Source organism: Coffea arabica, chromosome 1c (assembly GCF_036785885.1).
Source record: "Coffea arabica cultivar ET-39 chromosome 1c, Coffea Arabica ET-39 HiFi, whole genome shotgun sequence".
In the NCBI taxonomy this organism is placed as follows: Eukaryota; Viridiplantae; Streptophyta; class Magnoliopsida; order Gentianales; family Rubiaceae; genus Coffea; species Coffea arabica.
In genome coordinates this window covers 30029942-30052977 of record NC_092310.1, presented here as the reverse complement: position 1 = coordinate 30052977, position 23036 = coordinate 30029942, and the positions used below count along the sequence as shown (strand labels likewise).

The 23036-nt window shown below is 35.8% G+C and overlaps 1 protein-coding gene across 2 annotated transcripts; it reads right to left on the bottom strand.

Annotated features, from left to right (window-relative positions):
• Window positions 1–472: 472 nt before the first annotated feature.
• On the bottom strand, window positions 473–5225 carry LOC113719879 (endo-1,3;1,4-beta-D-glucanase-like). Of its 2 annotated transcripts, XM_072061573.1 has the most exons (7): window positions 4901–5225; window positions 4419–4440; window positions 3764–3884; window positions 2168–2258; window positions 1947–2036; window positions 1527–1627; window positions 473–870 (listed from the first exon to the last, which is right to left on the bottom strand). In XM_072061573.1, exons 1-7 carry the CDS (start codon window positions 5046–5048, stop codon window positions 730–732), a joined length of 714 nt encoding a protein of 237 aa, XP_071917674.1. In that variant the 5' UTR covers window positions 5049–5225; the 3' UTR covers window positions 473–729. The 2 variants fall into 2 exon arrangements, with proteins under 2 accessions (XP_071917674.1, XP_071917699.1); XM_072061598.1 differs by lacking the exon at window positions 1947–2036.
• Window positions 5226–23036: the final 17811 nt, after the last annotated feature.

Genomic DNA, 23036 nt, shown 5'->3' with positions numbered 1-23036 from the left:
CTTTTGGGTACATCCATTAGACACTTCGGGATAATCATGATTGTATTCCACTGTTTGAAGGTTGTAACTAAACATTAACCCGCCATTAACAATTAACACATGACCATTTTCCACACGCATCAGTGGCATCAAATTTCAGTTAGGGTAGAACTCAAAGAATGTCAAATTCAAGATCTCAAACAAAGGAGTCCAACATTCTACAATGCCATAGTCTTTCATCACAATTACTTCGTAAACTTTGGTTGTAGAAACGAGTCAAGCAAAAGTAGCCAACTAAAAACCCCCGCACCAAGTACATTGCCGTCTATCTCACTTCTGCATTACCATGGCAATGGAACCTCGCATACTTCATTGCCGTCAAGTTCCAGCACGTAGCAGAAGTATGTTGTCCATGGATTCCACGAGTACAAAGAAGTTCCAACAATTATAAGCAACATACAAGTCGCATGGACCCACCATACCACAAAAAGAATAAATAAAGCCACTTCTTTAACAGAAAAAATTTATCTCATTAACATACTTCATCAACCATTGATACATCTGATATAAAGCCCTGATCAAGTTGAAGTCACTCAATTGATTACCTAAGTCTAGAAACAAGAACATGATCCCCCATAAACACAAGACAATACTTTATTCAAAGACTTAAAAAGACATTTTCATGCAAAACAAGATAAGCCTCCCTTGTGAACAAGTGACTGAACCTGGTGATGCAATTTTTAAAGAGAACTACTTGAGGTACTTAACAAACCAATCCAACGTATCCTGATGGGCCTCTGCTGCTGCCTTCACCTCTTTTTCATCTTCATCCTTGTATCTCACAGTCCATCCATGTGTAGCCCCAGGAAATATCTTCACGAAACCATCAACCTGCAAGAAAAATCTCTATCAATGTCCTCATTTCGTTAACTTTGATAAATGTCAAAATTGTTGATTACCACTGATTTGGACTAACTATAACCTTGAAATTTGATTGCAAGAGTAGTAAAGGATGCTAAACTAAGCATTTCAGCTACAACATCATGTATAACTTCAGAAGACAGTCTCAACCAGATAATGGGATGCATTATAGTAACTAATTCTTTATCCTAATGTTTGTTTGTATATCAAACAGCACACTTTCGTGCAATTCCACATATTTCATACACTAAAGTATACTAGTCACATGCATGCCTTAATGCTGATTTAGTTGGTGCTTCAACACAAGACTGATTAGTTCCTAAAGGGCTTAGTCCTTTCAATGTACCATGGAGGGGGAAAAAAGGTATGCTAGTCACTAGCTGCTCTGCCCAACCAGTGGAATTTCAATGAACATATAGATGAGTCCATAAACTATTCAAGCAGTTAGAAAGAGAGCAAATCCGGAAGAACACAGAACACACTATATGAATTGAACGCCGTAGTTCCCTTGAATTTAGTCTTTTAAGAAATTAAAGAAATCCCAAAAATGTGACAACAAAAAGGAAAAAACATAACTTACAGACAGGCGCCAGATTTAAATGTATAAAATCTCTTAAATTTCCTACCTCAGGCTTAGCATCTAAGGCTTCACCAAATTTTTTCAGCAGCTCTGGTGGCCATTTCTGGTCCTTCTCAGCTCCCAATATAGAAATTGGAACCTTGACCCCTAAAATGTACCATAAAAAGTCGGTCACTACATGCATAAAACTGAAGCTAAAAGTCCCAAATCTAAAATCTATCATGATTAGAGTTCCAACCATAACCTAAAGATAATTAGATCAAGCTACAGCAATCTCAGAAATGTAAAAAGGAGATCTTGTTTGGAGCAACTCAGAAAATTGCATGCATTACCAAACTGCCAGACAATATAGAACTATACAATTCAAATTAGATGAAAATGAATACATCTCAAATACATGCCTCAGTTTTTTATTAGCATATATGAGTTAAAAAAATAAAAATAAGGCTTAAGGACGGAGCTATACCCTGAATATCATCCAAAGTGACAAAAGAAGGGTGTAAAAGCACTGCAGCATGGATATAGGCATATTTTGCTAGTTCCACTACAACTTTTGCTGAAAATTCCAGAATTTGTGTTAGTAAACTAAAGAAGACAAAGTTATGATTTTTTCCAAGGAACTGAGAAGCAGACTGAACACTTTGATGGACATTCAACTAGCAACTGTTGTCCAGATAAAGATCCTACCTCCCCAGCAAAAGCCTGCAGCTCCAACTTTAGTGATGCCTTTGCCTTTTAAAGCTTCAATGACTGGCTTTGCATGCTCGAAGCCTTGATCCTTTAAAAGTTTTCAAAATATTTATTTCCAAACAAAGACTCAGGAAAAGGTTGGTAGAGTTTTAGTATTTGTTCATGGAAGGTGACTTTTAAATCGGGCACTTGAAAGTTAGAATGAAAGATAATAAGTAGCAAACCAGTAAGTATTATTCTAGCAGATTCAAGAGGTAATTTAAAGTGCAAGCAAGACTAGTGCCAACATAACATCAACCAGAAAAAGAAGGGGAAAAAAAGGGGAAAGAGGTAGAGAAGAAAACTAACCAGAGAAGTGAATCAAAATCTGATGGAGTTTAAATTATCAATGCATGATTTCAAATCCAGATTTTTGCATTCATAGGTTAGTATTTTTGAGCAACGGTATTACAAGATAAGTATTTCAGTCAATTTTCATAGGCATAAATCTGCCATTCTAAATGTATACTGAGAAACTAAAGTGAATCCTATATTCAAGACATTAACCTCAGATCTTCGTTGAGTTTTGCTGTGTAAGGAATTTAACTCATTTAAACATCATTCAGTCTATAACACTCAAGTAAAGATACATATAAGTGGAGATGGCTTCTATAAAACAAAGAGAAGAAGTGAGAAAAAACGTCATCGTAGTTTCGTTCTCTAGGAAGAGTTTTCAGCCCCTTCAAAGCCCATATTCCTCTCTCTCTGTGATACTATGCATTTAACCCTTTTTCGCTTTCCCCATCATGCAGTCATGCTTTGGGTGGGTAAAACTTTGTGCAGCCATAAAGATTAAATGTCATGCATCAACACTGATAAGCAATTCTGTTACTGAGCACTAGACGGTTATCATCTCCTCCTATCTCATTGCATTTGAATACCTACTCAAACAAATTCTTTTCCTCTTACCTCAGGCATTCCGCTTGAGAATTGATCCATTGCAGCATTTCATGCAGAGATAGCAACTTCTTGAAATATTACCACTCTATGATCATTGTTTTCCATACTAAGAAAAATTATTATAACTGTAAGATTATATTTTGTTTTATAGCAAATGTTAACTTCCTATTTTTGTTCTCATTAATGTCCATTGGTTCCCAACATCCTGACTATTCTGGTTGTAAAGTAATGCCTGCAAATAGGATTTAAAAACTTTTTCTTGGAGCATGGATTTATAACCTAGAAACACAACCAAAGCTGGGCAATTCCAGACTAATGCGATGTAGAAAATATTGCAAAAGGAAAGTCATGAGCTACACTTTAGCCTTTAAGAGTGTCAATGCCAATACAGCTTTGATTGGTTCAATATTTGATCCCATAGATCAGAACAGACAGATTCACTGTCCAGGAAGTACTAGCATGAAGTCTAAGATCTAAAAAGGTAATCGATAGAAATCTTGACATGGTTCAAACTAGAGAGGAAAACAGAGTTCCTGATTTGGCAAAAGGAGATTGTAGCATCAAAGGGAGATATTAATACTATACTATAGTTACCACATGCTTTCAATTGAGCAAACAAAAGGTGATTAGGCTGTTATTAAGAAAAAGGCTTACAGGGCCATGATTCTTCAACCAGTCATCAACAGTAGTCTTCTCAAGCACTAAAGGATCTCCGAAAAAAAAATCTGGAACTACAACAAAAATTCCAGCTCCTGCAACTTTGTCTGCAAGCTTCCTTCACAGTTGAAAGACTAATATATTAGTTTAGAAATTACATATTGCTACATATTACTTTTTAGTGCATAGGATTATTGTACATAGGACGCGCAGCTCAGTGGCTTTGGTCGATAAGACGACTTAGTAGCATTGGTACATAAACGACATTAGAACTGTATGACGCTCAAAGAAGTAGAACAATATGAATACTGCTGATATGTTTATCATTGAGCCAGGAACTTCAAGATGATAATTATCCTCTTCTAGACTCAGAAAATGGTTTCCCAGTTTCACCTTTTTCCAGAAGATGGAGGAAACAAGATGGAAAACGTATACACGCATGGCTTTTATAGCAGATTATGATATTAGACAGGTAGCTTGCTGCTGCTTATTCATCAAATGCTTATGGAAGCCCAGGCTATCAAGGAAAAGGGCACAGCAAAGAGATTTCAATCAACTTATTTCAGCCTCTCATGGTCCCCACCCAGAAACAGGAGAAGAATAGAACAAAACTAGAAGAATTCTAATGGAATAAGGTTCTGGAATCTCATACCTCAACTTTGGAGCTTCATATCCTGCACACAAAAAAGGACAATGAGTCAAAAATTTGACTTGCTAAGAAGTTTAGGATTTCAAGGTTCACAATAGAGAAACCAATATACAGCGCTGATTCCAGAGAGGACTGGAAGCACATATAATACATACTCAAAATTATGGATACCAAGATAACTAGATAAGTACCTGTAACAATAAAGTGGCTAGTAAAAGTAGCTTCCACTACAAACAAAAGGGAAGGCAAAAAAACAATTTTTTTTCTTAAATCTACATATTCTCATTTCATTGTTGTATTAATCTTTTGTGCAATTTCTTCATATCATACCCCTGCTAAAACCCAGTACAGAAAAACAAGCGATGATGATTAACATAAGACTTAGATATCAAACAAAAAGTAAAATCAGACCAAATTAAAGACTAAACAGAACAAAAGATTGCAACTTTGCCGAATCAAAGATAAGTTTTGGAAGAAAAACATACCAAAAACATCAGAGACAAGCAAAACCGCAATCTTGGAATCAGCAGGGCCAGTAACGTAAGATTGGAGGCCTCCAATTTCTTCCACATGCCCTGCTCCAGAACTTGAGCTCAAGCTTGGCGCATTTTCACAGCACTGTGGACCTGACATCCCTTGATCTCAGAAGATTTCCTAGTAGTTCTACTTTGCTGGGAACCTTTGGCAATTGAGCAGAGTATATATACACCCAGGAGAGCAAGAACCTAATAGCAGAGTACCAGAGGCGTCAATCGGGCCTGGTTAGCCGGGTTTTGAAAAGTCCAAACTCAGCTGACAAAATTATGTCATTCGGATTTCTAAGCTGGGGTTTCAAGTTAAATGTTCAACGCCCATATCAGACTGTTCAGGATATAAAAGTTTCAGGCTCGAGTTTGGTCTAAATTTAGAATTAGTCCTTAATTTTATGTAGGATGAGCATATAATATTTATTTTATTTTATCATTATATACAAACTATAAATTATGCACATTGTAATATATATTAGATAAAATGCATCATCATAAATTAAAGAATAAGTATTTTTACTTAATTGATTTGGGCGAACTATAATTAGGTTGACTCTAAATGAATTGAAACTCAATCCATAATTTAATTGGACTAATTTTGAGATTCCAGTTGAACCCAATCAAATGATATGCAAAACTTGGCCCAAATTATTTCGAACCGAAGTTAGGCAGATCTGATCCATTGACACCTTTAATTAGTGTCTAAACATGAAATATTTATCGAGCATGCTGACAAAAAAAAAAGTAGTATTGTGGTCTATTTTGGGCGAACAATGGGCTAATATTTGATAATCTCTTGTGGAATTAATTACATACTTTTGAGTGTGGTTAGATTGAAGATTATTTGATGAAAAAATTTATTTAGGATTAGCATTTTTTGCGAGTAATATATGTGAAATAAAAAAGTGATTATAAAAAATATAAATGTGGTGAGAAAAGAAATGCATTGAATCTCCAAACTTCTCTTTCCAAATAGTCCCTGTCCAGAAAAAAGAAAGACACATTTAGTAGTTCTTGGAGATTTCATACATAATCTAATCAAAATTTGGTTCAACTGATAGATGCATTAACCATGTCAATTCTAAGTCCTCTGATGATTACTGTCGCCCTTGAACCAAAAATGAATTTCATACATAATTACTCCCCTATCCTCCATATAAGGCTTAAATCTCCCTTAAGCAAAGGGAAATGCTTACATAATTCATTGTTCGTACTCAGAACTTGAACTTTACCATGTTATTATTACACAGAAGTGTTTGTCCGAAAATTTCGAGGTCTAGTATTTGTTACTAACTTACAAGTACCATTACTCTTTACTAGGATTGAGTTAGAATTAACTTGTACAGTTAAACACAACATTGTCTCCGGAAATAGCAGTACAAAAGTTGCTCTCCACTCTCACAAAAGTAAAATATGAATTAGGAATTTGCACTACTATTGAATTATAAGAGAGACAAATAAATGCACCATTGATTTGGATTCAAATAAAGGTACCACTATTGAATTATTAGGTTTTCGCTGGGGAGGAATAATCCAGGCGAGCTTAATTCTTTGACTATTAGTAGATTATTAGTAGCGTTTTTGGTAACATTGTCGCCATGTCTCACGTCGTAATCCCTTAATCTTTTCTTCTCTTGGCCGAATAAATCACCATCTTCCTTTTGCATTTAGCGATGGAAGAAAATATTTGGATTGAGTAGAATCACCCATATGGAAATTTGAGGTCCAAAATCTGGATGAGTAGGCATATTAAAGGAAGCATATCGCTTTTGGATGTTTGGAGATGGCCACTTGTAACTCGTCACAACCACATAAAATTGGCTCCCTCTACCTTCTATAGTCTATTAGACAGTGATAAAGCTTGCAAGACAATGACACCAAGGAAGAGAAGTGTAAATTTGATTGCAATCCTTGTTAAATCACAGCAAAAGTGAAGACTAGTCAACAAGGGAAAGGGCTTTTGCACATTTTGTTTTCTTCTACCTTCTGTTTCTATTGTCCCAGTGTTGCAGTGGATTTCTAGGCTGGGGTTTTAAGTTAAATGTTCAAGGCTCATATTAAAATGGTCAGCGTATAAAAGTTTCGGGCCTAATTTGAGTTTGGTCCAAATTAACAATTAATGCTTAATTTTATGTATGATAAGTGTATAATATATATTTTATTTTATCATTTTATACAAACTATAAATTATGTACATTATAATATATATTAGATAAATACATTATCATGAATTAAAAAATAAATATTTATATACTTAATTGATCTGATCGAACCTTAATCAGGTTGAGTCTCGTTGGATTGAAGCTCAACGCACAATGTAATTGGGCTAATTTTGAGATTCAAGTTCAACCCAATCAAATGATATGCAGAACTTGGCCCTAATTATTTCGAACCGAAGTTAGGCTAACCCAGCCTCATTGACACCTCTAAATGAAAATTTAAAAACAATCCCAACCAAACTTGCAAACTAAATACAATTTCAGCTTCCCAGGTTTCCACCACTCCTAATCTTAAAACCTGTTACTATATAGCAACAGATTTCAAGATTAGAACAAACAAACTCTTAACTATTTTTTGTACAAGAAGAATTTTACGAGGCTTTATTTCGAGAAAGTGAGAACAAACTTGTGCAGTAAATCAACGTCAAGCACCATGGATCCAAAGAAAGGAAGGATTAAGGATGTCAACGATAAACTTCTTCACTTAAAACTATTGTACAAGTGAAAAAAAAAAAACAAGTGTTTCTAGACCGTGCTAAGGTGCACTAGGTTTTTTTTTTTTTTTTTATTGGCATTCCTCGTACACAGGGCTGGGATGCCAACCTAGCTTTTTATTAATAAATGTGAGGACCCAAAAAAATTTTTTATTTTATTTTATTTTATTTTATTTCTTCGAATACATTTTCGTTACTTTATCGTATTGCCTTCATTTCCTAGATATTTTTACAAGTGAGTCAAGTTTTTAAATCATTTTTCTTGTATAAATTAGTACATGTTAAGTTTGTAATGCATTATAGAAGTGAGACCCACTAGTGAGGTGTGTGCGTTAAATATTTATAGATTAGGAGGAATTTTGTGCAAAGGGATATTATTTTATAAGGTGTTAAAAGATAATTAGAGGTTGACTAAACATTTAGTGATTGGAAGACAATAGAATGAGAATTAACCCTTGGATGCCAATTATCACTCAACCCTTGGAGCCTTGACTTTGACCGCAACCTTTCTTATCCTTTATTAAAACAAAAAAAAAATGGCCAAAATCCTATCATCTTCTATCTTCCTTTGGCTGAACTTCATGAGAGGAAGAGAGAGAGAGAGAGAGACTTCATCTTCCTTCTTCAAATCTTGCTTGAATCCTTGGATTTTCAACTTGAGCTTGCAATCTACTTCATAAAAGTTGACACTTAGGGAGGATTAAGGGCTTTGGTGGAAAGATTTTGGAGGAAGTTCAACTAGATTCCACCCAACCTTGGCTTGCTACTTGAGAGGTGATTCTAGGAGTTCTTGGTGCAACTTGCAAAGCTTGAGGAGCTTGATGTAAACCTTAATCATGAATTAAGGTGCTTAGATAATCTAGATACTTGGATTGTTGATGGCTTGCCTTGGGTTCTTGTTTTTGAAACTTGGATCATGGGTTTATGTTTATGTCTTTTATGTGTTTGATGTATGGTTAGGTGTATTAGGTGAGGTCTTTAGGTTTTCTTGGTTGTGTTAGCATGAGAATCATGGTTAAGGTAAGCTTAGTTAACTTGGTACACATGAAGTAAAAATTGAACAATCACAAGTTGGAATTTATGCTTGGGCTGGCCGAATTTTTAACTTCAATTTTGTGAGTATTTTTGTGTTGTTTTGGTGAGATTTGTGCTCAAGAAACTTGGTTTAACATTACCTTAGAAGTGGATATTATGTATGTGTGTTTGAGTAGTAGTTTTGTTGGAGTAAAGTTAAGAAAATAAGGGGAAGTGTTGGTGGAAATTTTCCCGCAGGAGACTCTAAGCAGTCTTGGGAAATCTATCATATCTTGGTGTAGAAAAATCCAAATTGAGTTCTACTTGTTGCATTTGAAACTAGATTCAGAATACTTCTACCATGAAAATTTCAGAATTTTTCTCAATTCCTATGAATATCTGTGATTTTCCAATTTTGACAAAATTTCCACACCTGCTCTGTTTTTCTACTGGATGAAACAGCAATTTGAGGCTGGAATTTGACTAACTTGTGGACAAAATCTTACAAATGTTTCTTCTGGGAAAGTGTAACCCTTTGAGTTTATTTTCCAATGGTATAAAGTTTATAAATTTTGGACTTAAGAAACTTGAGATATGATTTTTCAAATAGCATAGCGCAAAACTGGAAAAATTCTGTTTTCCTAAAACTATCCTTACTTTCATTTCCAACTTTAAGTTGGAGTTGTTAAACCATTTTGAGCTTGGTTTTATGAGTGGAATTGAGGTTTAAATGAAAGGAAATGAGTTTCTTCAAATCATTTTAGGTTAGACAATTTACAACTATGTATTTTGAAAGTCTTGTTCTAATTTCTTCAAACGTTTGACCATAATCGATGTTCTTGTGCTCCAAATGACTTTTGCAATGTTGATTTAGTAAGCACATGAGGTTTTCTCCTCGATTGCAACAAGAAAATATTATATTTTGATAGGTTATATGGGTAAAAAACTTGTAAATTGATGCATTTTCTAAATGAAGTTTTGAAACCTCAATTTCTTCATGTATTTTTGCTTTGTATTGCTAGTCTTTTAATATAGTATATGACCATAGGACTCGGGGAGTTCAAGAGGATGAACCGGGGTTAAAGTGAAGGGTTGCAATTGATTGGTGAGTGTTCCAATGCATGTTATTTGATTATGCATGACTTGAGAAAATGCTATTATTTGTTTAAGTGCTCTCCTTTGAATGACATGCTAATAAGTGAATGACTATTGTGATTTTCTTATCTTGTTAATTTGCTATGAGCGCATGTTCACATTGCATGAATGCATGATAAATATGCAAGAATGTAGGCCGATGTGTACTTTATCGCTTCGGCTGAACTAAGATTGACCCTATGCTAGCACCCTATCCGAGGCCCGCCATTTGCGAGGTCGGATCGGCTGGACAGCTTTCGATTTATAACTTACCAATGTTAAGTGCAAAGCTCAAAACTCTTTGCCGAAAGGCCTTGAGTACAATGTTAAATGAGGGGATTGTTGATCTTTCGGAGGACATAAGGTGGAAGTTCGGAGGTTATAAGGTGGTAAAATGTAGAGGATGTGATACCCCAACTTTGAGGATATTACGTTTCTATATTTTATTTTTGTTTTAAGACATTGTTTTGTTTTAAAGATTAGAAACCCTACTTGTACTCAAAACCCTAGTTTTACTTGTGACTAACAGGTTTTCTTAAATCTCTCATATTTTAGTCGAAACCCTAATTTTAATCTATGGAATTGTAAAAATCCATTATATTTTTCTTAAAATTCCCTTTTATTTAGAATTTATTACCTTACAATAGCTTTACTACTCATTTACCCTATTAAGAATTGCAATTCACCCTAGAATCAAGGGTTTTGCATTTAGGTTCGTAGTTAGCGTAAATTCAAGTTTTTACGTATTTTGGTAATGTAATTAATCGGTATAGACTGTGTATAAATTTAGTGATTAAAGAGTGAGTTTTAGATGATATTAAGTGTGTGATTAGAAGTGATAATAATAACTTAGTGAATTATAAGTTAAAACCCTAGTATACGCGAATTAAGGAAAAACGGTGTGAATTGAAGTGTACCGTTTGTTACCGATTGAACACACCATTTGACCACCACTTTCTTGACTTAATCTCATTGTTATTAGTGCAAAATATCAACCCCTAATAAGCTCTTGGTGGCCAAAAATTTTGACTACAAAAAATCAAGGAAAAGAAGAAATTTTGGAAGTTAATCTTGTGGTGACAATTGGAGGTAATCCAACTATTTTTTACCCAAACTAAGACCGAGCTTCTTAACCTTTCTTGGGCTTCATTCTTTTTCATTTTCCATCTATGGTGGCCGAACCTTGAGGGGACAAAAACCAAGAGAAGAAAACTTCATTTCATCTTGGGATTTTAGCTTAGTTTTAGTGAAAATCAAGAAACTAAACCGATTAATCCTTTCTTTGAGCACTTAGGAAGCTTGGTGTGCTAAAACTTTACAAGGAGAGGTGGTGGATATCTCTTACAAGTATCTTAGTGAGGTATATTGGCTGTCCATCATATTTTTTTCCCTTAATCTTGCTTAAGTTTATGTAGCAACTTGTATTCTTGGCCTACGATAGCTATTTAAGTCATTTTGATGATTATGGTGGATTTGTGAGTTAGGGTTTTGAATTGTTTAGTTGTATTTCTTATTGTTTAGATAGAATATGATGTGAATAAGCTTAGATAGGAAGTGGTAGTAGTGGTTTTATACATGAATAAGAAGATTATCACTTGAATGCATTAATTCTAGCTTTACGTTTTTGTATTACCCTGTTTTGATCAGTTTCATTCGGCCATGATGGAGGCCGAATCTGTGATGCCCTAAAAAAAAAAAAATTTTGGCCGGAATTTTTTTATTTTAGAATCCGCCCGTATATCCGGCCAGTTCTTGGCCTGATTGGCAGAGCATTTTGAAAAAAAATTTGAAAACCTACTGCCTTGAATCCGGCCAGATTCTGGCCAGATTCTGCTGTCATACAGTTTTCTTAACAATTAAATTTTCATCTTTTGACCATATTTGGGGTTCAAAACCCACTTTTCTTTCTTCTCCAAACTGATCGAAACCTTTGAGAGAGAAAAGAGAGAAAAACTTCATCTTGCAACCTCAATTTCTTGCCTCAATCTTGTGTTCCAACTATTAAAATCTCAATTTGCTCTATAAAAGTCCTTTGCTAAGGAAGACGGAAGAAGGTGGTGGAGTGGTTTTGGTAAGGGAAGTTAAGCTACCAACTTTTCTTGGGGTTTGAAGGTAATCTTGTCAAGAACTTCCTTTCTACTGCAAGTAATTGTTAATTGGTGGATTAGATATCTTGAATATGTTGTTTTATGGAAGATTTCATGGATTAAAGTAGAGTTTGATATATTTCAGAATTTTTGGTGAATTTTCTGCCTTTATTTGATGCTTAAGCATATGCCATGGATTGATGGCTTAGTGGTGTGTGAAATGAAGCTTGTATATGCTAGATGTGATTTTCTAAGAAAAATTTCCGCTTGTGGGGTTAATTTCAGATTTAGGGTTTCTAATTTGGCTTTGTTTGTGGTTAGTTTTGGAGCTCTCATTTGGTGAGAGATGAATGGTATTGTGGCCTTATTAAGAGTGTTTAATAGCTTATGTTGTATATGTGCAATTGTGGTTGATGGTTATGGATTTGGTGATTGTTTGTAGGATGAAAAATAAAGAAATTAAAGGGAAATGTTGTCTGATCTTTGAAAGCATTTGATTGCTCTGAGTTTGAGTTGAAGGGCTTGACTTTGATCCACGAAACTGTCTATAATGGATGAGAATCATGAGCTGTGGTTGGTGAGTGATTCCAAAACTATTTCAAAGTTACTCTTGAACTATTTCTTACATTGTTACTCGATTTCATATCATGAGTGTTTGCATGTGGTTCATGACATGTTTTGACTCCATTGAGTTCTTGGGAAGTCTTATGCTTAGAACCAACGTCTCCACTACTGTTTACTGTTTATTTGGAGCACAAATGGCTCCCTATTACTGTTTCATTGTTACTGGATCTATTTGAGCATTGGATCTTTAAGTACAATGATTTCACTAGCTCACAAGAGGAATAAATGTATATTTGATTACTGATTCATGGCATCATTGAAATGAACTATTGTGAAACTCATTTGATTACTGATTTTTGTTGGTCACTCGCTGAGCTTCTAGCTCACCCCAAAATATGTTTTCTCCTTCACAGGGCTCGAGGCAAAGGAAGCACGTATAATAAGTGATTAGGGTATCTGAAAGATTATCTCATGTGTATTTTTCTTTTCGATGCACTTGTGGTATGTGAATTCGTGGAACTTTGGAAGATGCAATATTTGAGACTGAGATTGTAATTGTAATTATTTGAGAATTGAGAACTTTTGTCTTATTCGGGGAATTGTACCCCTACTTGAGATTTGTAATGTATGTTATTTCATTTATTAATGAGGTTGTATCCTATGTTATTGGATGTGAGTGATGTAATTTATTTGAGAACTGTAGTGAGTGAGTGAGTGAGTTCCGGCGAGAGCTGGGCAGGCGGTCTGCTAAACCCTTTGGTTCGCCTTAAGGGGAGGTGGGGTTGTCACAGAATCAACCTAAGGTTAAAACATGAAATTTGTAGGAAATGATGTTTTATAGTTGACTGTAAAATTTCAGCTCAATTCGAGCACTGTAGAATGTGAAATGACAAAATTACCCTTGCGGCCATAGGTATAGTTTTGTGGACAGTTTTGACATTTCCTCATTCTGGCTGCGTTTTCACCTTGATCCGTATCAAACTAGCCTTTGGACAAAACATAAAACTTTTAGCCCTATGTTTCAGCTTTCCAATACAACTGGAAACACCTCAAACAGAATTGTGTAGCCTGAGTTATTGTCATTTAAATTCAGTACTGACAACCATATTGACAAGCACATTTTGGTTCTGTACTCTGTACTTTTGACCTAGATCAATTGTGAACTAGTTTGAGTGGTCTTCATGAAAGTTGTAATCCTTTGTCTTAGCTTCAAAACGGTATAAAGTTCACAACAATTCAATAAACATAACTCTAGTTGTGACCAAACTGTTATAAGATGTTGAATCTGCCATTTAGTCTTTTGCCTTCAAAACTTGATTTCCGATTGGATTATGATACTTGTGTTGTACTTGGATGATTTTGAGCCTATTGAATGGCTATTGTGATGAGATTATTTGTATGTGTTTTGGGGCTGAATTAAGAAAAACAATGAAGCCGTAAATGGCTGGAAAATAGGTAAAAACAAAGGGCGTGCTGCCCAAATTTTCACTCGAGAGTTAGATAGATATACTCACGACTTGAGTAAGGGTTTGAGGATGAATCGAACTTAAATCATCTAGGGTATTCAAGTCTTGTTTCATAGAGGTCTATAAGTTAGCATTCGGTCGAAACTTGTACCTTTGAAAAAATGAAATTTACGACTAATAGAAATACGTTTTCTCCATTTCTTCGACTCAAATGGTATTTCAAGTATAATTGCTTCATCTTTTCAAAGTTTTAAGAGTGAGCATGAATTGTTCGGAATTTGATAAGTATCTTGAATACAACTTAAACGAGTTGCATTTACTTGATTTTTTTGAAGTGAAACTCCTATGTTTCGCACTCTAGAGAGTTTTACATTCGCAAATGATATTTTATCGCAGATTTGGACTCCAACCAAGGAGTTGGACTTGAACATGATTTTTGAGAGGCACTAGACTTTTGGTGAGTGTTTCCAAATACCTGATTGAACTGGACACTTGTTTTCAATACTTGACCAATGTGATTTAATGATATGTAATTTGTTTGATCGGGTAAGAGTGTACTTTATCGTACTTGCCCTAACATGATATATACTTGTTTAATGTTGTAATTGACTTGATGTACTTGTACTTGACTGATAAGTGCTGAGCGGCTGCATGTACCACACTCAATCTGAGTGGGAGGTGCCTCTCCTTTCCGTCTCTGTACTTTTATCTTGATTCAGTCAATTGGAGTATTATCTCATCAATTTTTTGGGGACCCAAACCCCATTGGCTAGTTAATCGAGTCGAACCGGCAAGAGATTGGTCGATTAGATCGAACCATGGGTATCTATTGTTGTCGAGTGTAGTGTTATCTTCTCGACTAATCGGTATACTCGAGTATTACCACCAGTGTCTATTGAGGATTTTAGGCCCAGTAGGGGGTTTGGATGGTGGACGGAGAGTAGTTGAAGTGGTGCTCTACTGGCTTGGTTACTTACTTGAAAGTTGACAGAGTGTCAACTATTACTTGATCAAGATCTGGTGATGCAATGGAAATTTGGCTTCTGAGAGCCATCTGTATCCTTATATTCTGACATGATTATTACTTATCGGATTATTGTTTCTATTGAAAAACTTTACACTCGCTCATTTGGAGATTTGCTACTTGAAGTGTTATTGCTCACTTTTATGAATTTTTCATGCTCATTACTTTGCTACGTGATACTTGCACTTTTAAATAATGGTCAATTTGCTATTTGAAACCTCACTGGACTTTTAACTCATTCCACGCCATTTGTTTTTCTTACAGGGGGTACGAGCGAGGCATGAGACCGGTACAGAGTAGTCTAGTTTTGAAGTTCTGAAATGGTACTCGCACTAGCACTCGATTAGGATTGATTGTACTCGAATTGTAAACACTTTGAAATATTTTGGTGTGCAGAAGTTTTGTATCTGGATTTGAGCATCAATGTATATATTAAGTTAAAATGGATGTGTTATTTATTTTCTATGGATATACGTTATTTTTCTTGAACTATGAGTGAGTGAGTCTGTTTATCTCAATTCATATCTTTTGATGATTACAAAACAAACGGATGTTACTAATACTTTTTGTAGAGACTCTTTTAAGAAATGACACTAAACAGGTCTGAGGACTTAGAGCAAAAAGAAGATCAAAAAAAGGTAAAAAAATGCTGAGGAAGATGTCGGACGCACAAAATGAGAGTATCAGACGTCCGACATCCATTGAGTAACTTCGGACGTATGAAGAACTCAGACTCGGACGTCCGAAGAAGACAAGCCAGGGCTTCTACGATTACTGATCACGATCGGACGCTCAACACCTGAGCATCGGAGGTCCGACAAGCGTTGCTGCACTTCAGACGCAACACATTGAACGCATCGGCCGCCCGAAGGAATTGAAGAGGAACCTCCAAGTCTGCATCTTACCCTCAGACGCATGGTGAGAGGGGATCGGACGTCCTAAGAGGTTCAAGAAAATTTCTCGAACTCACTGACCTCGCTCGGAGGCATAAAAACTGACTATCGGACGTCCGACAGCACTAACGGCTAGTTGACTCTTCAGATGCCTTCTATCCGTTGACAGCATTAATTGAAAAATTTTTTGGTATCTTATAAAAAGAACAAAGTCAACCACCTCAGAAAAACTTTGCACATTAAGACTACATCAAATCGTGAGTGATTTAAGTGTTAGAATACTCCAAAGGAACATTTGTATTCTCAGCTTGTGCAATTTTCTTGTAGCTTTTCAAGTGTGACACTGCTTTTTCAATAGTGTAGCATTGTGAGGGTTATCCGAGTGTTTGTAAAACTTCCTTGCTTGATCAAGTGAAGTTTGGGGCAAGAAGGAAGTGATCCTTCCCTTGTACACAAGAAATTGGTTGCAAGATTGTTCAACTTGAAGTAGCTTGTTATATCAAGTGTTGTTCAAATTCAAGTGGAGTTTGAAGCCTGGTTTGTTTCTCTACTTTCGTTTATAACTTTTCTATATAAACTGTTCACCTCTTCATCTCACGAACACCTGTGCTTTCCTGTAATCTGATCCATTGAGTGGTCTTTAAGAAAAAAAAGGTAGGTTTGAAAAAGAGTGACCTATATCTTAGCTGGTTTTAGAAAACCTAATTCACCTCCTCTCTTAGGTTGTCTTCGATCCTTACAATTGATATCAGAGTTTGGTCTCCTAGAGATTAAGTTCAATCGGCTTGGGAGTAATTATGACAACCAACAATGCCATGTTCTTTGAGGGACAATCTGTCACTAGACCTCCAATGTTCAATGGATCAAACTATGTGAGATGGAAGGAAAGGATGATTATATTCTTACAATCCATTAATATTGAGTTGTGGTTTATTGTTAGTGAAGGTCCATATGACGTGACTATTGTTGATGAAACTACTCATAGGCCGAGACAAAAAATAAGAAGTGAGTTCACTGCTGATGATAGAACTCATCTCACTCTAAATGCCAAGGCTATGAATGTTCTATACAGTGCATTAGACTCAAATGAGTCCATTAGAGTCAAAGGCTGTAGATCTGCAAAAGAAATTTGGGATAAATTTAGAGAAATTCATGAGGGAAGCGAGAATGTGAGAGAGCAAAAGAAATCCATTCTGGTCACTAAGTATGAATCTTTTAAAATGGAGCCTCATGAAAATATTGACAAAATGTATTGTAAATTTAATGATCTGATCAAGAATTTAGAGGTGCTTAAGAATGAGTACTCTCTAGGTGAGAAGAACAGAAAAATCCTGAATGCTCTATCAAAGGACTGGGAAAGCAAGTGACTGCCATTGAGGAAGCCAAGGATCTGAACACTTTACCGATTGAATCTCTGATTAACTCTCTAACTTCTTATAATTGAAACTTAAATCTAAGATGCAGGATGAAGAAGACATCAAGGTAAGAAAGAGTATTGCTCTGAAAGCGTCACAAGATGAAGATGAAACAGCCTCATAGGATGGAAATGATGACAGTGATATTGCACGTATCACACGAGACTTCAAAAGAATACTCAACAAGAGAAGATTCAGGAAAGGTGCATCCAGCAATTCCTTCCCAAATCAGTCTAACGACTTCAGAAACAAAGGGAAACTGGAGTTCAACAAGAAGCAGACTGAAAAGTCTTTCGAATGTGGCCAACCAGGATACTATGCAAATGAGTGTCCAATGAAGAAAAAGAAGGAGAACAAGGTTGAACGAAAACAAGGTTCAACAATTTCTAGATCACCTGGAATGATTGCAACTCAGAAGGTGAAGTTGAGGAAGAAGAGGAATCTGCCCAAGTGGCTTTCATGGCCATTGGAGATGAAGAGGTAACCCAGTGTAACTCTCAAATTGGTAGTGATAGTGAGTCTGATGTTGATATTAATTCTTTCCTAGAAAAAATGCATAACAGCTTAAAAGAATCATATGTTAGAAACAAGGAACTAAAGCAGAAAATTAACTTTCTAATACAAGACAATGCAAATCTTTTTCAACAAAACAAGTATCTTAAGCATGAAAATGAGAACCTGAAAAGGATTGAAACTGATGTGCTTGCTAAACTTAACAAAACGAAAAAGTTATGTGACATGCTCAGAAGTGAACAATGCAGCCTAAGAAAAAGGATGGATGATTTATGTCAATTGTTGCATCGTATGAAACAGAACCGTTTTAAAAAGAATGACTCTGAACCTCACCTTAACACTCAACAAATAAGGCTGAATCAAAATGCAAATGAGTTTGCTATCCATAGGAGAAGGCAAGTCAGATTCATTAAACCTGTTCATTTGATTGATCCAATAATAGTATGCAACTTTTGCTGTCAATTTGGTCACATGAATAGCAATTGTTATGTTAAGAAAAACATGAGAAATGGCATGAGATGCATGTGGATAGTTAGACACAATCCTAACTCTCAAGGACCCAACATGTAAAGGGTACCAAGTATTATCTTATGGTTTGTGTGTAGGTGAACCTGGATAACATTGCTAAAGAATCAAAATGGTTCATTGATAGTGGATGTTCAAAACATATAACTGGTGATGCATCACAATTCATTAAACTCAAGCCAAAAGCAAGTGGAAAGGTAACGTTTGGAGATGATAACAAAGCCAAAACTGTTGGTATTGGTGATGTTCGTAAGAATGGTCAAACCTTTATCCACAATGTCCTTCTTGTTGACAATCTGAGCTACAATTTATTAAGTGTTAGCCAATTGTGTGATAAGAAATTGTTTGTATTGTTCAAAAAGCTTGAATGTCTCATATTTGACTCAAAGTTCAACACTGTTTTCAAGAGAAAAAGAGTTAATGATATCTATGTAGTTGTTCTTGAAAAAATTGATTCCTCCTATCTCAAATGTCTCAAAGTAGCAAATGAGGACCCATGGTTATGGCATGGAAGGCTTTGTCACTTCAATATGGATTTGTTAAAAGAAATTTCTAAAAAGGATCTTGTTAGAGGTCTCCCAAAAATCAGATTTGAAAAGGACCGGATATGTGATGCTTGCCAATTTGGAAAACAAGTCAAGGTATCTTTTAAACCCAAGAAATGTGTTTCTATTTCAAAGCCACTAGAACTTTTACATCTTGATCTATTTGGTCCTACATAAACTACAAGCCTTGGTGGTAAGAGATTCTATTTTGTTGTTGTTGATGATTATTCCAAATATACATGGGTGATGTTTTTTGCACATAAAGATGACGCTTTTAAGAACTTCGTATCACTGTTTGCTAAAGTTCAGAATTTGATTGGCTTGAAAATTATCAAAATTAGAAGTGATAATGGCAATGAATTTCATTTTTGTGGCTTTCCAGATTTTTGTGATAACAATGACATTACACATGAATTCTCTATTGCTAGAGTCCCCCAACAAAATGGAGTTGTAGAAAGAAAAAATAGAACTCTCCAAGAGGCTGCTAGAACCATGCTTAGTGAATGCAATTTACCAAAGTATTTTTGGGCTGAAACCATAAACACAACTTGTTATATCATGAACAGAGTTCTCTTAAGACCAATTTTGAACAAAACTTCCCATGAGCTCATGTTTGACAAAAAGCCTGTTGTTGGTTACTTTAAAGTCTTTGGTTGTAAATGTTTCATTTTGAACATCAAGGAACATCGTGGAAAGTTTGACAAGAAATCTGATGAGGGAATGTTCTGGGGATATTGTGAAAACAAAAGAGGCTTTAGAGTTTATAATCGTAGAACTCTGGTTATAGAAGAAGCTATACATATCACTTTTGATGAATCTAATGGTGACACTTCCATGAGTTGCAGTGAAGATGATGATACAGGTGTTCGAAAAGAATTAAAGAAGCTAACAATCAGCAATCAAGGCACAGCTCCATCAGAAAATAATTCAAAGGAAGATGACAATCAAGACAGTCCTACCAGAGAAGACAATGACAGTGATACTAGAATTCCTAATGATCTTCCAAGAGCCTGGAAATTCGTCCAAAATCATCCCAAGGAACTTATCATTGGGGATCCCTCTGAAAAGGTCAGAGCATGTTCTTCCTCTAGACAATTAATAGATAACTTTGCATTGGTCTCACATTTTGAGCCCAAAAATGTTGTTGATGCATTGAAAGATGAGAACTGGATTTTAGCCATAGAAGAGGAGTTAAATCAATTTGAAAGAAACAAAGTTTGGACATTAGTAGTTAGACCACAAGACCATCCTATCATTGGCACAAAGTGGGTTTTTAGAAACAAAATGAATGATAAAGGAGAGGTTGTTAGAAATAAGGCCAGACTGGTGGCTAAGGGATACACTCAAGAAGAGGGAATAGACTTTGATGAGTTCTTTGCACCTGTAGCTAGGTTGGAGTCCATTAGAATGTTTCTAGCATTCGCATGTTTCAAGAATTTTAAATTATTTCAAATGGATGTTAAAAGTGCCTTCTTAAATGGCTTTATAGATCAAGAAGTCTATGTTGACCAACCTCTTGGTTTTGAAAATGAATCTTATCCAAATCATGTTTTTAAACTCTCAAAAGATTTATACGGATTAAAACAGGCTCCTAGAGCATGGTATGAACGTTTGAGTGGGTTTTTGATTGAAAATGGTTTTAAAAGGGGCATTGTAGATACTACACTTTTCACAAAATAAAGCTCACAAGATCTTTTAATTGTGCAAATATATGTGGATGATATCATATTTGGTGCTACTAATGAGAGCTTGTGCAAGGACTTTTCCAACATCATGCAAAAAGAATTTGAAATGAGCATGATGGGAGAATTAAACTTCTTCCTTGGACTCCAAGTGGTTCAAACCCGAGATGGAACGTTTATAAATCAAATAAAATACACCAAGGAGCTACTGAAAAGATTCGGAATGGAGAACTCAAAGCCTGTTGGAACACCTATGTGCACATCTACCAAACTTGACAAAGATGAAGAAGGTACAAAAGTAGAGGAAAAGAAGTATAGAGGTATGATTGGAAGTTTACTTTATTTAACTGCCAGTAGGCCTGATATCATGTTTGCTATATGCTTATGTGCTCGATTTCAATCCTGTCCAAAGGAATCACACTTGAATGCGGTAAAAAGAATTCTTAGATATCTTAAAGGAACCTTAAACTTTGGCTTGTGGTATCCAAAATGTCATGAACTTTCTTTATGTGGATTCTCTGATGCTGATTTCTGTGGTTGTAAAATAGATAGAAAAAGTACTACTGGTATATGCAACTTTCTTGGAAATTGCTTAGTATCTTGGTTTAGTAAAAAATAAAATGCTATCTCATTGTCCACTACTGAACCTGAATATGTTACTCTGGTGCTTGTTGTGCTCAATTGTTATGGATGAAAAACACATTCAATGATTTTGGTTTAATATATGAATGTGTACCTAGGTACTGTGACAACACTAGTGCAATTAATCTGACAAAAAATCCCATTCAACACTCTAAGACTAAGCACATAGATATAAAGCATAATTTCATTCGCGATCTTGTCTCCAAGGGGGTAATCTGCGTTCAGTTTGTTTGTTCTAAAGATCAAATCGCTGACATCCTCACAAAAGCTCTTCCACTAGATCAATTTGTGTTCTTGAGAACAAAACTGGGCGTTTCAGAAAAAATATTCTAAGTTTCGTTCTTTATCGGACGTCCAATGAATTGGAACGGACGTCCGACAGTGTTCTTCGTCCCGTTTCAGAAAAGCACTGGTTCGGACGGTTGTGTCGGACGCTTCACTTCGTTCGGACGTCCGACACTAAAAAAATTGAGCCTTATAAGGCAGTTACCCATCTTCCTCAGTTCATTTTTCTCAATGGTCTCGGACGCAACCTTTCAGTTTCCTCTCATATTTAAAATTCAAATTCCTCTCTTCTCAAATCAAATTCCAAGAAATTGACTCAACCAACGCCATTACACCTCTATTGCCCGTTAACCACCCATAAAAATCACTCCTAACCCCCAACTACCCCATAGTTCCCAATTCACATGTGATACCCTAACTTCTCATAACTTTTTCCTTGCAGCATTTCAGTGCATTCTCGTTTGCTCATACTGCATTATTCCTCTATACACCACGTTCTGCATCAAAAACACATCCACATTGCATCATAGTTAGAATCAGAGGAGGATCTACTAGTGCTGGACGGTCTTTTACATTTAGAGATGAGGACATTGAAATTGTGGAACCGTCTACCAAAGCACCTAAAAAGAAGATTGTGACCCGTGGTGGTAAGGTGAAGCAAACTATCCAAAGAAAATGGGTTTTTCAAACTACTGAACCATCTGATAAGCAGATGAAAGAGCAGAACTCTGAAGGAAACACAGTTGGTGGAAACGAGGAACCAGAACGGGCTACCCAGGATGATGAAATTGTCACAAGGTCATCTGGTAAAAGAAAAAGAACTGCAAAAAGGAAGAGCACTTCCCAATCCAAGAAAAAGCAATCTGCTGATCCCTTTGATGATCAGCAAAATGAAGGAAACATTGCTGAGAATTAGCAAACACCTGAACCTTCCACCAAGAAATCTCCAAGGACAAGGACTGAGGCTCAAAATGTTGGGTCATCTGCCACACAAACCTCGAAAAGGAAACATTCTGGGAGGGATCCAGTATCTCAGCCCGTAATAGAACCCACTCCTCTCCCAAAATTCATTGATGATGAAGCCAGAGACAGGTTTCAGTTGGTCTCTCAAAAAGGGTTCATTGCCCAAAGGCTCATCCTTCCCCATGAATTTCGTAAGCTTGATCTTGAACCTGTTATTAAGCTGTTTGAATTCCAAAAATGGGTTCATCTTCTGACCATTTCTAATACCTTTTACCCTGACATGCTTTATCAATTCTTTGCTAATCTTAGAAAGGGAAACTCACACACAGAACTCATCTCTAGGGTCAACTCTGTGAACATCACATTAACACCTGACATTGTAAATTCCATTTTGAAAACAAAAATTAAAGATGGTTACAAAGGAAAAATTGCAAAATTTTTTTCGTATGAGGAATTTTCTTTTGTCTACCATCATTTTTAAATTGCTAAACTCATGACCTATTTTCAAACCCACTTCAATACTCTTGCTGAAGCAAGATTAGATGATCTCAATCCTCAGAATCTGATCATCTTTACCATCATTTCAAATCTGTTGGTACCAACTGATGGTCACAGAACAGATGCAAATA